The 16,354-nt window shown below is 42.6% G+C and overlaps 1 protein-coding gene across 1 annotated transcript; it reads right to left on the bottom strand.

Annotated features, from left to right (window-relative positions):
• Window positions 1-1,457: 1,457 nt before the first annotated feature.
• On the bottom strand, window positions 1,458-15,703 carry sh3bp1 (SH3-domain binding protein 1). The gene is given in 19 exon segments (XM_038974650.1): window positions 1,458-1,764; window positions 4,045-4,400; window positions 4,486-4,648; window positions 4,905-5,002; window positions 5,352-5,465; window positions 8,632-8,712; window positions 8,819-8,900; window positions 9,023-9,131; window positions 9,290-9,397; window positions 9,485-9,522; window positions 9,571-9,661; window positions 9,778-9,846; window positions 9,948-10,035; window positions 10,200-10,276; window positions 11,847-11,958; window positions 12,051-12,127; window positions 12,222-12,326; window positions 12,465-12,507; window positions 15,508-15,703. Coding segments are annotated over 19 exon segments (2,115 nt in total). The 5' UTR covers window positions 15,555-15,703; the 3' UTR covers window positions 1,458-1,507.
• Between the last annotated feature and the right edge of the window lie 651 nt (window positions 15,704-16,354).

Consider the following 16,354-nt stretch of genomic DNA (forward strand, 5'->3'; position numbering starts at 1 on the left):
GCTCTCAATCTACAAAGCACTTTTTCTCTAAGAGTTGAACTGACTGCAAAAGCACAATACATCTCTGGCATTGATATGCAACACAAAGCAGGTTACTCCAAATGTCAGGTTACAGTCAACATTTGTACCTAAAGTGTAAGAACCCTTCTTTACACAGGCTTAGATAATACACTACATGACCAAAAGTATGTGGACACCTGCTCGTCAAACATCTCATTCCAAAATCATGGGCATTAATATGGAGTTGGTCCCCCCTTTGCTGCTATAACAGCCTTCACTCTTCTGGGAAGGCTTTTCACTAGATGTAACATTGCTGCAGGGACTTGCTTCCACTCAGCCACAAGAAAGTTAGTGAGGTCAGGCACCGATGTTGGGCGATTAGGCCTGGCATAGGCATCCCAAAGGTGTTCGATGGGGTTGAGGTCAGGACTCTGCGCCGGCCAGTCAAGTTCTTCCACACCAATCTCGACAAACCATTTCTGTATGGACCTCGCTTTGTGCACGGGGAAATTGTCATACTGAAACAGGAAAGAACCTTCCCCAAACTGTTGCCACAAAGTTGGAAGCACAGAATCATCTAGAATGTCATTGTATGCAGCAGCATTAAGATTTCCCTTCACTGGAACTAAGGGGCATAGTCCGAACCATATTATTCCTCCTCCACCCAACTTTACAGTTGGCACTATGCATTTGGGCAGGTAGCATTCTCCTGGCATCCGCCAAACCCAGATTTGTCCGTTGGACTAACAAATGGTGAAGAGTGATTCATCACTCCAGAGAAAGCGTTTCCACTGCTCCAAAGTCCAATGGCGGCGAGCTTTACATCACTCTAGTCGACACTTGGCATTGCACATGGTAGTCTTAGACTTGTGTGTGACTGCTCGGCCATGGAAACCCATTTCATGAAGCTCCCGACCAGCAGTTATTGTGCTGACGTTGCTTCCAGAGGCAGTTTGTAACTCTGTAGTGAGTGTTGCAACCAAGGACAGACGATTTTGATGCGTTACGCGCTTCAGCACTCAGTGGTCACATTCTGTGAGCTTGTGTGGCCTACCACTTCGTGGCTGAGCCGTTGTTGCTCCTAGATGTTTCCACTTCACAATAACATCACTTACAGTTGACCGGGCAGCTCTAGCAGGGCAGAAATTTGACGAACTGACTTGTTGACAAGGTGGAATCTGATGCCACGTTGAAAGTCAATGAGCTCTTCAGTAAGGCCATTCTACTGCCAATGTTTGTCAATGGAGATTGCATGGCTGTGGGCTCGATTTTATACACCCTGTCAGTATTTTTATTTTATTTATTTCACCTTTATTTAACCAGGTAGGCCAGTTGAGAACAAGTTCTCATTTACAAATGCGACCTGGCCAAGATAAAGCAAAGCAGTGCGACAAAAACAACAACACAGGGTTACACATAAACAAATGGGTGGCTGAAATAGCCAAATCCACTAATTTGAAGGGGTCCACATACTTTTGTATACAGTATATAGTGTATCTCTACCCCCTCACTGCGCTATAGAGGTCACCTGTTTTCTTTCCAATACTGGGGGCTTGGGAGGTGGGATTTGGGGGGGCCTAATTGCACCCTTTTTGCTTAGGGTCTTCTTCAGGACCGGAGCTAGGGGCTTGGGTGCAGGTTGTAGCTGGGTTTTGGGTGCCTCTGCTGGTGCTAGAGGTGTTGGGACCCTGGGTTTGGAGTATGTAACGGCCACCTGCTCTTTACTCTGGATGGGCGGCATGTGTTGAAGGAAAGATTTCCTCGCTGTGGAAAGAGAAAAAGGAGAAAGGGGTGTTGAGGATACGTTTAGAATACGTCTTTTTGGGACTATAGATGTGTATTATTATATTACAGTATTTGGGGTATGTATTTACAGTGCCTTTGGAAAGTATTTAGACCCCTTGACATTTTGCACATTTTGTTATGTTACAGCCTTATTCTAAAATGGATTAAATAAAAACATTTCCTCATAAACCTACACACAATACCCATAATAACAAAACAGGTTTGTAGACATTTTTGCAAATATATTAAAAACAAAAAACTGAAATACCTTATTTGCATAAGTATTCAGACTCTTTATTATGAGACTCGAAATTGAGCTCAGGTGCATCCTGTTTCCATTAATCATCCTTGAGATTTTTGTTCAACTTGATTGGAGTCCACCTGTGGTAAATTCAATTGATTGGAAATCATTTGGAAAGGCACACACCTGTCTATATAAGGTCTCACAGTTGTCAGTGCATGTCAGAGCAAAAACCAAGCCATGAGGTTGAAGGAATTGTCCGTAGAGCTCTGAGACAGGATTGTGTCGAGGCACAGATCTGGGGAAGGATACCAAAACATTTCTGAAGGTCCTCGAGAACACAGTGGCCTCCATCATTCTTAAATGGAAGAAGTTTGGAACCACCAAGACTTTTCTTAGAGCTGGCCGCTTGGCCAAACTGAGCAATCGGAGGAGAAGGGACTTGGTCAGGGAGGTGACCAAGAACCTGATGGTTGAGAACCTTCCAAAAGGACAACCATCTCTGCAGCACTCCACCAATCAGGGCTTTATGGTGGAGTGGGCAGACAGAAGCCACTCCTCAGTAAAATGCAACACATGTTTTTGTTAACCTTTATTTTACTAGGCAAGTTAGTTAAGAACAAATTCTTATTTACAATGACGGCCTACCCCAGCCAACGCTGGGCCAATTGTGCACCGCCCTAACGGACTCCCAGTCACGGCCAGATGTGATGCAGGCTGGATTTGAACCAGGGACTGCAGTGACACCTCTTACACTGAGATGAAGTGCCTTAGACCGCTGTGCCACTCGGGAGCCCCTCCAGGCACATGACAACCTGCTGGCACCTAAAGGATTCTCAGACTATAAGAAACAAGATTCTCTGGAAACCAAGATTGAACTCTTTGGCCTGAATGCCAAGCGTTACGTCTATAGGAAAGCTGGCACCATCCCTATGGTGAAGCATGGTGATGGCATCATGCTGTGGGGATGTTTTTCAGCGGCAGGACTGGGAGACTAGTCAGGATCGAGGCAAAGATGAACGGAGCAAAGTACAGAGAGATCCTTGATAAGAACCTGCTCCAGAGTGCTCAGGACCTCAGACTGGGGCGAAGGTTCACCTTCCAACAGGACAACGACTCTAAGCACACAGCCAAAAAACGCAGGATTGGCTTCGGGACAAGTCTCTCAATGTCCTTGAGTGGCCCAGCCAGAGTCCGGGCTTGAACCCGATCTAACATCTCTGGAGAGACCTGAAAATAGCTGTGCAGTAACTCTCCCCATCCAACAGACAGAGCTTGAGAGGATCTGCAGAGAAGAATGGGATTAACTCCCCAAATACAGGTGTGCCAAGCTTGTAGTATCATACCCAACAAGACTTGAGGCTGTAATCGCTGCCAAAGGCGCTTCAACAAAGTACTGACTAAAGCATCTGAATACTTATATAAATGTGATATTTCAGGTTTTTTTTTTTATACATTTGCAAAATGTCTAAAAACCTGTTTTTGCTTTGTCATTATGGGGTATTGTGTGTAGATTGATGATGAAAAAAAATGATTTAATCAATTTTATAATAGGACTGTAACCTAACAAAATGTGGAAAAAGTCAAGGGGTCTGATTACTTTTCAAAGGCACTGTATATCTACTTGAAACTAGAACTGTGGGTTGTGGTAGTGCAACAGTTTTGTATCAGGACAGTTTTGTCATTAGAAGACGTTGGTTATTTTAGCCACTGCTGCCGGGGATCGTGGCTTCCTTGTACTAAAGTGGGGCAGTGGTTTGTCACATGCTGGGTGGACTATGACGCAACATGAGTGCTCTGAGGGACTTTAGTATCGTCTAAGTAAGTATTGTCTTCACTACTGTCTAAGCATTAGATATCGTTAGCTAGCTAGCACGAGTTATGTGCTTTACATTTGAGTAATTTAGCAGATGCTCATATTCAGAGTGACTTACAGTGAGTGCATACATTTGAATACTTTTTCATACTAGTCCCCCGTGGGAATCGAAAACACAACTCCGTCGTGGACGGCCACCTACGTTTGTATGGTAAGGTGATCTTCAGTATAGCTCTGGGGGAGTCCGGTGGGGCCTCTAGGATGGGTTCTAGTGAGCCCGATTCAGGGCTCTGCTTCTGGGTCGGACTGCAGACAGACACTGGTGGTGGGGAGGGAACCGGGGTTGGGCCAGGTGCCAGTTTGGGGCTGGGTAGTGAGGATGGGTTTTGGACCAGTGTCGGGCTTGGGACAGGGGACGGGCTCTGGGTATGGACTGGGGTAGGGTTAAGTGAGGTTGAGCATGGTGGGTCTGAGGCAGGGTTCCCCCAGGTGGTGGTTCTACGACCAATGGAGCCTGACTTAATGATGAAAAAACCTCCACTGTCCTGAGATGTTGAGCTGTGGAGGAGACGGTCGGTGTTAGATAACACTCTGTTATAATAGAAAGTGAACATACATCCTGTTCAGTCTGTGCCTGTAGTACCTGATTGTTTTACAGAGAGAAGAATGAGAAGAGGAAGAGGACGCGCATGATGAAGAGGAGGAGGTCATTCTGGCAAGGTTCTCTTTCCCAGACTCTGAAGTTTGAGGTTCTAACATTTTCAAATCTGGGACCCCAGGAAGCTCAGGAATCTCAAAGTCCACCTCTGGAAAGGAACACAACACAGGCCTACTTTGAGAAACCGTGTTCCATAAAAAATACATAGACCTACCTAACATAGTGAGACAAAAATAAGTGAATTAATACAAATACTATCCAAAGGTCATAAGGGGTTCAAGCAGCCCTCTCAGTTATCTAGTAGCTAACTTCCACACATTTCATGCAAATTAACTCATCACTAAAAAGACTCCCACTGCTCCTCACTCGAACACACAAACATCACATTGAATGTGGTACTGTACCTTCTGGAAACAGGCTGCTGGAGTGTTGTATGAGAGGCTCAACCACCGCCACCACCTGGACGGAGGAGGCAGATGCCATGTCCAACAGCGCTGCCTCCCTGAAAAAGAGGGAGAGAGGTCGATGGAGAGATGTGAAGAGAAAAATGTATGATGGTACAGAATTGGACGGGGGAGAGGGAGATTGAAAGGAAGAAAGAGAAGCGGGATGAGGGGTGAGAGATGAGAAAGTGAGACAGAAAGAGAGGGAGAGAGAGAAAGAAAGACACATAGGTTAAAGTCAAGTACTAAAAAACACAGAGACATAGCTAAACAGACATAATCAGATTAATAACAATCATGTAACAATAGAAAGTGACACCAGGAACAACATTGAGACATAGGGCTATTATGACAGACTAATAGAGTGGTTCAGTTTCCTCTCTCTGTCAGTACGTCAGTAGTACCCACCCCTCCATGCGAGGCCACAGCAGGTTGGGACCCAGTACTATGGCAATGTTACTGGGACTCATCCTGTTGACCGCCTGCTGCTCTGACAGACACGACAGGAACTGTACCAGGTACCTAATAGGGGGGGGGGGGGGGGAGAAAGAGAGAGAGAGAGAGCGAGAGGGGAGGGAGGGAAGGAGAAGCACATACAGTGGCGTGTATTCATCAAATCAAATAAAAGTTTATTTGTCACATGCGCCGAATGAAATGCTTACTTACAATCCCTTAACCAACAATGCAGTTCAAGAAATAGAGTTAAGAAAATACTTACTAAATAAACTAAAGTAAAAACATTTTATCAAAATGAAAAAGTATCACAAGAAAATTACATAACAATAATGTGGCTATATACAGGGGGTACCGGTACCGAGTCAGTGTGTGGAGGTACAGGTTAGTCGAGGTAATTTGTAAAGTGACTATGCATAGATAATAAACAGTGAGTAGAAGCAGTGTAAAAACAGAGAGGGGGGGGGGGGGGGGGGCTCCATTTGATTAATTGTTCAGCAGTGTTATGGCTTGGGGGTAGAAGCTGTTAAGGAGCCTTTAGGTCCTAGACTTGGCGCTCCAGTTCCGCATGCCGCGCGGTAGCAGAGAGAACAGTCTATGACTTGGGTGACTGGAGTCTTTGACCATTTTTGGGGCCTTCCTCTGACACTGCATAGTATATAGGTCCTGGATGTCAGGAAGCTTGGCCCCATTGATGTACTGGGCCGTATGCACTACCCTCTGTAGCACCTTACGGTCAGATGCCGAGCAGTTGCCATACCAGGTGGTGATGCAACCGGTCAGGATGCTCTCGATGGTGCAGCTGTATAACTTTTTGAGGCTCTGGGGACCCATGCCAAGTCTTTTCAGTCTCCTAAGGGGGAAAATGTGTTGTCGTGCCCTCTTCACAAATGTCTTGGCGTGTTTGGACCATGATAGTTCGTTGGTGATGTGGACACCAAGGAACTTGAAACTCTCGACCCGCTCCACTTCTGGCATGAGGGTGTTGATTTGAGCCATGACCAGCCTTTCAAAATCTTTCAAAGCACTTTATGGCTACTGACGTGAATGCTACGGAGCGGTAATCATGTAAACAGGTTACCTTCGCTTCCTTGGGCACAGGGACTATGGTGGTATGTTTGAAACATGTAAGTATTACTGACTCGGTCAGGGAGAGGTTGAAAATGTCAGTGAAGACACTTGCCAATTGGTTAGCGCATGCTATGAGTACACGTCCTGGTAATCCGTCTGACCCTGCGGCTTTGTGAATCTTGACCTGTCTGAAGTAATCGTTGTCTCTAATTGGGGGATCATATTTAAGTAGTGTTTGTTCCCACCTGTGTTTGTGGGATATTGAATTTTGTGTTTTGAGTTTGTGCACGTAGCATCTCGTTAGTCACGGTTCGTATTTTATTGTTTATTGTTTTGTTTGCTAAGTTTCACTTTATAATAAATATGTGGAACTCTACATCCGCTGCGCCTTGGTCCGTCTCTACACACGACCGTGACAGGTTTACCTACTCGTCAGCGAATTCTTACAAAGCACCCCGCCCTCCTCCCCGTTTTTCTCTCTTTTCTTCACGCTGATGATAGGGATATATTTCGAGTCGGACTCATTACAGAAAGAAATCGCTGTTCTGATGTCCAGAAGCTCTTTTCAGTCATAAGAGACGGTAATAGCAACATTATGTAGAAAATTAGTTATAAACAATATGAAAAAACAAACAAAATAGCACAGTTGGTTAGCAGCCCGTAAAACGGCAGCCATCCCCTCCGACGCCATTATTATCATGGATGCCAAGGGAAGCCAGGCTTCCCAAAAAGATGTACTAAGAAAAAAAGAAAAAAAGAATTTATCTTTCGTCTCTCTGTGTTACATACATTTCCTTCAATTCTGATTCTGTCTGGTCAAAAAGAGTATGACATTGTTGCTGCCCAGAGCATTGAATGCAAGGGAAGCCAGCGAGCATTTGGCCTTCCTTGATAAAAAAATATAAAATAATGGCCAACCAGCGTTGAGCTAAACTGAGTGAACTCAGTTGTGAATGGTCCTGGCACACCAAAAAAAGTGTCAAGGGAAGCCAGTTTGGATTTGGCTTCAGACCAACCACATTGCATCAGAAGGCAAACGTCATTGACAAAAAAAAACGTTAATTGTTGCATCTCGCTGTGTCATTGTCCTCTGGTGGCTAGCAAGCTAAAATTGTCCCATGCCTAAATTAGCCATGGATGGAGATAGGGATTTGGACTTGTGGTTTTACTTAATTCTCCGTACTGGCCAATGATTATAACGGCAATTCGGATCCAACCATACATTCATGCATTGTGCCCCTGGCCTGAGAGGATGGAAGTTCAACATGTAGCTAGATGTAGTAGGCTAATGTTAACTGGCTTGCCTGGCGCATCATTGCCCATTAAAGGAAGTTAGGCTAGCGGGCAAAATGTTTTGCCAGGTAGCCTAGGACAACAAAACTAAAAGCGTGTACTAATTGACAGAGTCATAGACCATTTAGACAACATGAGGACTGCATTGGCGTTTCTATACAAGTAGGGTGAGTCAACATATTTTCTACTTGCACACACACACACACACACACACACACACACACACACACACACACACACACACACACACACACACACACACACACACACACACACACACACACACACACACACACACACAGAGAAATCAGTACCATGGACAGCCACATCATATTTAGCTTACATTGGTTAGACTAAATAATTTGGGGCATTTTTGGCTTAGGTTATTAGATGATGCTGAAATGTTGAAGTTGAAATTGTGCTGGAATAGTGAAGGCAGCTCCTGATTTCTTTTCGACAACTCTCCGTGGTTCTAAATTAATAGTTGTTTAGTGGTCCGAAAATGTCAGAAACATTAACTTGCTTGACCATGCTGTAGGTCATGTAATTGTTGTTACATGCAATATGTTTTGTGGACTTCACCGGACAGATGTTGCTCTCCGGGTTTTGTAATGAAACAAATGTGTGGTTGAATTAGTTCTGCCACTGTGTCTTCTTATTGTCTCGACCTTAGGCCTATATATCACGGTGCCAAGGCATATGAACTAGCAGGTCATAGAGCAAGCAACGCAATTATCACAACACATAGTTGTAATATGGCTAGGGAGATATTCACAATCATACACCCTGCATCTTTCTTGAGTTTTTACAACTTCACACAGGAATCGGTCAAGATCCGAGAGAGCTATGGGTTACAGAGATATGGACATACCGGAGGTTGTTGTAGTTTTCTGATGGTAACTTCTTCAGCACAATTTTAAACTGCTCAAGTTTGTCTGTCAATTCTTTCTCCCTAAATAAAGAGGGGAGCAGAGAGACATTTGTAGAGCAGAAATTAGAGGGGAGCGAAATCATGTAAAGACACTATGTATTGTATGCTTTTAAGATGTAGACCTTACCCTGCTGCTTGAAACCAATCATTGTAGAGTTCAAAGGTCATGAGTGGTTCAGGCAGCTCTCTCAGGTAGCTTTTCAAAGCCCCTACATGGATAAAAGAGAAAATGCTGCTTAGTGCCTATGTTTTGGTTAACTGTCAAGTAAAGACATTTGAAACCTGAAAACCTTGAATAAGGGGTACTGTCAACAGGGACGGTCTCTCTGACCTGCGACTGCATGAGGGTCAGTGAATTCACTGTGGTTCACGACCCCTCCATCCAGACTGCTCTTCAGTCTCTTCACTACCGAGGCTGCTGCTGCCAGACGAAACAAACCCTGGGAGAGAGATGAAGGGAGAGAGAGATAGACAGATTTTATCCAAGAGGGCAAACATGATCGTAGACTGGCTACAGAGTCCTTTCACCTGCTCAGTTAATTCATAATATCCCATTCACATGTATACCATGTAGTAGATTAATAATCCCAGTCCTCACCTCCTCTCTCATGCCGGTGTGCAGCAGCATGTGAACACACTCCTGGATGGGAACAGCGATCTCCCTGCCGCTGTTGTACAGATGAGTCAGCAGGGGCTCCCCGTATACCTTCCCCTTATAGTTATTTTCCTGGGAGTCTGTGTTAACACATACTGGTGACACACTGGACAAATCCTAGGCAAGTGGGTGCTACACATTGGATAGGGGGTTTACCCATGTACACTAAGTATGGCCTGGGTATTGTAATTGCAAATACACATACATACATACACCCTATTCACCTGTTTGACTGTGGTTGTCTTTCAGCTCACTGATGTTTCGTTCGAGGAAATCATGGGAATTCTTATGATGTTCTGCTTGTAGTTCCAGCAGCTAAGGAGAGAGCACAACCCAGACACTTATCAATTATAATTCCTAATAGCTAATAGCACATGATAATTAACGGAAGTACAGCTTGAAAGAGAGGACCATTAGTAGGCCACACTCACACGAATGAAGTAGTTGGCATAGGCCTCTTCTTTAGTGGCAAAGTGATACAGATCTGCAGAGTATTGGTCCTGCAGAGAATGTACAGCCACACAAAAAGTTAATACTGTATGTTAGAGGCTGAAACTACTGCATAAAACAACAAAGTGTCTGAAACAGTAACATCCAACACCTTGATGCTCTCCAGTTTCCTCCAGGCCTCCTCCACCTCCTCTTTCAGCCCATCCTGTTTTGCCTGAGGTCCTGTACTAGCCTGGGACCTGAAGGGCCAAAGTCATTCATGATCAGAAGCCATAAAAAGTAAAAGAAAGGACACAATGGAGATACTGACTAAAGGTAGTTATTATATATGTATAAATGAACTGTGTACTGTTTGGAGCATATAGGGTCTGTCAAATACAAACACAGAGAATGTGTGACCCACTTGTTGCGTGCATTGTGCCAGTCCATTGTGAGTTTGGCAAACTGCTTCTTGTTTTTGAGAATCTCTGGAAGGTCTTCCTACAGATAGTATTTATATGTCATTAAATCTCTCACTACAAGCTTCACTAAAGCTCCAGTAGATTACTAAGAAAGGCTCATCCTTTGTTTAAAAATGGCCTTTTGGCCTTTATACAGATTACAACTTCTCATTTTTGGTTAATTGAAAATGAAACCTTGTTCAAAGTATCACTCCTGCAAAGCTGGTTACAATTCCAATATTACCTACCAGAAAATACAGAACAAATATTACATCCAATATTATGGTTCAACTCAAATATACTGATTGATAAAAAAAACATTATGGATTTTTAAAAATGGTATTATATTTATTAAAGATATTATGAATAGGAACGGTGTAGTTATGTCACATATGCAGCTATCGAAAATATATGGAAATGTTTTCTCAATCCGAGTTATACTGATTGCAGCATTACCTCAAAAATGTATGAGTCAAGTGGAAGGGGGAGAAGGTAGGGAATTGTCTGTCTGCCATACTGTATATTAAAGACCAAAATTGTCTGAAAAAGGTATATAAAAATATACCCGTTTCATTTGAGGACAAAAATATTGACAGCTGCGCCATACATGTTGCAAAAATATCTGGGAAGAAATTTTCGATGTACCGATTCCATGCACATGGTGTATAAATTGATATACAAAACAACGCTTCATTCAACATTGAGTTTTTCAATTAAAATGATTATACAAAATTCTTGCCACCAAAAGAATGTTATATATATGGGACATACAACAATCTCAGCTCTGCAGATTTTGCTGTGAAAAAACAGAACCCTTAGATCATTTATTCTGTTATTGTCCCCATCTAGCTTGTTTCTGGTATTGTCCCCATCTAGCTTGTTTCTGGTATTGTCCCCATCTAGCTTGTTTCTGGTATTGTCCCCATCTAGCTTGTTTCTGGTATTGTCCCCATCTAGCTTGTTTCTGGTATTGTCCCCATCTAGCTTGTTTCTGGTATTGTCCCCATCTAGCTTGTTTCTGGTATTGTCCCCATCTAGCTTGTTTCTGGTATTGTCCCCATCTAGCTTGTTTCTGGTATTGTCCCCATCTAGCTTGTTTCTGGTATTGTCCCCATCTAGCTTGTTTCTGGCTGAAAAATCACAACATTCTTTTAAAATGATCCCCATGAATAGCAGTTGGGCAATTTGGAAAGCCATAGTCAATCAATCAACAATATAATAATACTCTTAGGAAAAATGTTCCTCTTTAACTCACAATCTGTGGATACTATGCGATTAGAAAGGTTCAAAATGAATGTAAAATCACCGCACAGTTGAAAAATACATGGCACGTGGATATCAAAAGAGGATGTCTACAGAGATAGGTGGGACGGGCTGGGAGTAGCCCAAAATGTAATGTGTATAATCAAAAAACAATATCTTTGTTGTGTAATTACTGTGTGTAAAATGTATATGTAACAAAAAAAGTGTAAAACACTAAAATATAAAACAAAGTTGCTGTTGTCCTCCGAAGGGGGGGGGGGGGGGGCAATAAACTTTTTAAAATAATAATATATATTTTTAAAAGTATTCATATGTAATACTACATAATCACAAACTTCAATTGTTACCTCACTGAGTTTATTGAGAGGTTCCAAAACCTCCTTCTCCAGCTTCAGCTCAAAGTCAGACAGTGTTGCGGCCAGATGACTCTCCATGAAGCAACACATCTCCAATACTTTCCTATCAAAGAGGAAATAGACTAATTGATTAATTGATGAATGTTCAACTGATCATTTGGATGATTGAATACATGGTTTGGTTACTTAAAGTACCTGATAGAAGAGTCTGGATCAAAGTCTTTAAAGCTCTCAGCCATGCTAACAGAGAGCAGCATGAGAGGGAGTTTTTTCTGGAGAGAGAGCGAGAGAATTTTATACTGATAATCATAACAGAGTGATTTCAAGTCAAGGGTCAGGGATGAAAGGTGAAAGAGTAGACTTTACCATTCTTCTCTCTGTGTCCAGCCCGAGTTGACTCTGCAGACAGCCCAGCAGCTTCTTGTGAATAACCTGCGCTGCCTTCTTGGCTGGCTCCACCCGCTGCTCCACCTTAGACCAATGAAAATGACAGATATTGAGCGTATCTTATGTTCACACTGAGCTAGGTACAAATGTATTCACTGAGAAATCTTTTCACGTAGTGAAATGAGCCACCACTGTCCCCCTTTATCATCAGCCTTGACTCACCATAACCAGATCTTCTGTGAGAAGATCTGTGGCATCCTGTGACCTATTAATAAGAATAAAAAAGGCTTTCAGGCAATATATATGGTACAGTGTGTTGCAGTCTTATTTGGCAATGTTCTTGGTAAGTGGAGTGTGCCAATACAGTATATTTTGCATTATGCTTCTTTGACTAGAATACTGACATTACACAAAATAAAAAAAGACAGTAAGGCACATTTCCGCATATGACCAAATGCAACATTTTTGCTTAACATTTCATACATAGATCTTTGTGCTTTTACGAAGAAAGAAAACATTTAGGCTATGAGGACATTTATATTCATAGCCTATGAGGACAGTTATATTCATAGCCACATCCGTCGTAAAAATAAATTGATGACAATAGTGGTCATGTCGACTCCGTGTATTTTCCCCCCAACTCCTATGACTGATTGGTGGTGCAGTCTGCTAAGGTTGTGAGTTCTAATCCCACACGGGGCAGATATTTTTTGTTTTCAAATCCTTTATTTACAATATTCATCCCTTGCCCACATACTTCTAATTCTGATAAGTGAAAGCATACCTGTGAGAGAGGTTGCCCTGGTAGTAGTTGTATGTTTTTATACAATATCCAAGAGCAATCTGTGAGTTAATTTGACCATTGGAAAAAGAGCTACTGCGTAAATACTGCAACGCGGGTTGGATTCATTTTCAAGGTGATGATTACACTGTTCCTACCAACACAATACTACATTAGAAAGATTATATTTTCTGTCCAGAGCTGTATTTGCTCACAATGCACATCATTTTATGATAAAAGCGTGCCAGTGGACTGGTAAGTATGCTTTCGTGAGAAAAAGTTGGGATCAAGTGCAGCTATGTTTACTCATCCCCCAAATCAATATTTATGAGGAATTCCCTCCAACCCACAACTTCTCACTTGAATGCGTTTTATAAAAATTGGATAGCGGTTGGGCAAATGTTGAAATTAGGGTTGAGAGTTATCCTTTAAAGTTAGAGAGTGGAGGCTACTGCTGTGGGCTGAAACCAGGCCAGAGAAGGGGGGGGGGGGGGGGGGGGCTGTTATAGGGGACTTACAGGTGGGGATGAGAGAGAGAGTGAGTGAGTGACAGGCAGAGAGAGAGAGATAAAGAGTGAGAGAAACAGAGAGGGAGAGAGAGAGAAAGAGAAAGAGACAGCGAGAAAGAGAGAGAGAGAGAGAGAGAGAGAGAGAGAGAGAGAGAGAGAGAGAGAGAATGAAAGAATGGCAATGAAGTTTCAGCAGCATCTGTATTCTGAACAAAGTGAGAATAGTGTAGGTAGGGGCTCCTTTACTGTGGTTAGAGCTCTGTTCTGGTGCAGCCGCCCTGTTAGTTACCAGGGATTATTAATAGCCTGAAACACGTCAGTGGCATGGAGGCCTGCAAACACACAACTTCCATGGTCTGTTGCAACCTGCTGCAGACACGCTCAGCTATCAGCCAGGGTAGCGTGGGTATCAACAACCCGACGTGGGTGTCCAATTACACATTTTTGCTGATCTGAAGCATAATTCACGTACATACACATGTACAGATTGGCTTTTGTACATGGGACATTACTGGATCAAATGACATTCAGGGGCACAGTTAACGCTTTAAGGTATAGGGGAATCTCAAATAAAATTGTATTTGTCACAAGTTTCATAAACAACAGGTGTAGACTAACAGTGAAATGCTTACTTACAGGCCCCTCCCAACAAGAGAGAAAAATAATAACATGAGGAATAAATACACAATGATTAACGATAACTTGGCTATATACACAGGGTACCAGTACCGAGTCGATGTGCAGGGGTACGATGTAATTGAGGTAGATATGAATTTTGTGGGCGGGGATGTGCCCTCAAGTTAACAATTTAACCCCCCAGAGTCATGTATTTAGAGAGTTGGGCCAATGTAGTTACTGCATTATCAATCAAATTGATAATCAAATTTTACAACAGCAGTTGTCACAAAGTGCATATACAGAAACCGAGCCTAAAACTCCAGAGAGCAAGCAGTGCAGATGTAGAGGCACGTTGGCTAGGAAAAACTCCCTAGAAAGGCAGGAACCTAGGAAGAAACCTAGAGGACCAGGCTCTGAGGTGTGGCCAGTCGTTCTCTGGCTAATGTATTTATTGTACATGACAATTCAACATTCTATGGCAGCCATGTTAGCTCCCCATTAACATGACATGGCAAATATTTAAACAATGCTATGTAACTGAATGTCTAGAATTAGAAGAATATTCTAAATTCGAAAAGTTGGCCGAACTCTCTTAAATATATGGCTCTGCTGTGTCATTGTGTCACAGGCCACACACAAAGTAAGACATGATGCACGTAATCTCGCCGTGACACCATTCAAAATAATTATTCATTGTTATGACTGTTCTCTCACTCATTAAGATGAAACATTACAGTCATCCACTATTTGCACTACACCATGCAACCCTGTCTGCTTCACTCTTCCTCCTACATTCATACCAACAGTGGCATGATGATCATTAACTCTGTGGTTGTCCTCAGACACCAAAGATACTCTGTCCTTTGCAGAAGTCAGATGACTCTACCACAGGAAGCTGCTGAGGAGAGGACAGCTCATAATAATGGCCGGAACGGAGCAAATGGAATGGCATCCATGTGTTTGATGTATTTGACACCATTCCCCTGATTCTGCTCCAGCCATTACCAGGAGCTCATCCTCCCCAATTAAGGTGCCACCAACCTCCTGTGGACTCTACCAAACAGGCTCCCCACTCACCAAAAGCTTGTCTAAAGGTTCTCCTTTCACCCACAGATGCTCATGATGAAAATAACTAAGATTAGAATGTAGAATCAGACTTTAGAGTTTAGATTGTCACAAAACTTGATAGCATTGGTTAGAAGTACAGTATCTCACCATTTATTCTCCATTCTATGCAGTTAGTTCCAAGTTCTTTGAAAATAACTATTGTATTAGAACTGAATAGGCTATTGTATTTTCACAAATGTATACCCCCCAACAAAACAAAAAGTCCAAAATGGCACATGAAAGTACTTACTTCCCCACAGAGCCAAGCTGCTTCAAGAGGTTGAAAGATTTCAGCATGGTTGCATAGGAGTCAGCACGCCTCTTACAAATTATCCCTCTGTCTTGACTCCAGCCAGGTCCTCAGTCATGTGTCGCCAAGTCAGTGTCTGTATTATTTTGTTGAGCAGACACCACTGCAAGTGGTTTTCTTCAGTGTGTGTTGTTAGTGTGATGTTCTGTCATCCAGCAGTATTCGTTCTTGTTTTGAAAATGTGCTCTGTGACTGTGTTCAACCGCCACTCAGTCACACAGAGCTCTAAGAGAAGAGGAAGTTGCCTCAACTGAAGCAGCAGCAGAGGAAGAGGGGTTTTTCAATATCAATGTGAAATAATATATACAGTGTATTCGGAAAGCATTCAGACCCTTGACTTTTTCCACATTTTGTTATGTTACAGCCTTATTCTAAAATGGATTAAATAAAAACATTTCCTCATAAATCTACACACAATACGCGAAAGCAGGTTTGTAGACATTTTTGTGAATGTTTTCTTTATTTTTACTATTTCCTACATTGTAGAATAATAGTGAAGACATCAAAACTATGAAATAACACTTATGGAATCATGTAGTAACCAAAAAAGTGTTTAACAAATCAAATTATATTTTATATTTGAGATTCTTCAAAGTAGCCACGCTTTGCCTTGATGACAGCTTTGCCCACTCTTTGGCATTCTCTCAACCAGCTTCATGAGGTAGTCACCTGGAATGCATTTCAATTAACGGGTGTGCCTTCCTAAAAGTTAATTTGTTGAATTCCTTTCCTTCTTAATGTGTTTGAGCCAATCAGTTCTGTTGTGACAAGGTCAGGGCGGTATACA

This window comes from Salvelinus namaycush, chromosome 35, assembly GCF_016432855.1.
Source record: "Salvelinus namaycush isolate Seneca chromosome 35, SaNama_1.0, whole genome shotgun sequence".
Lineage (NCBI taxonomy): Eukaryota > Metazoa > Chordata > Actinopteri > Salmoniformes > Salmonidae > Salvelinus > Salvelinus namaycush.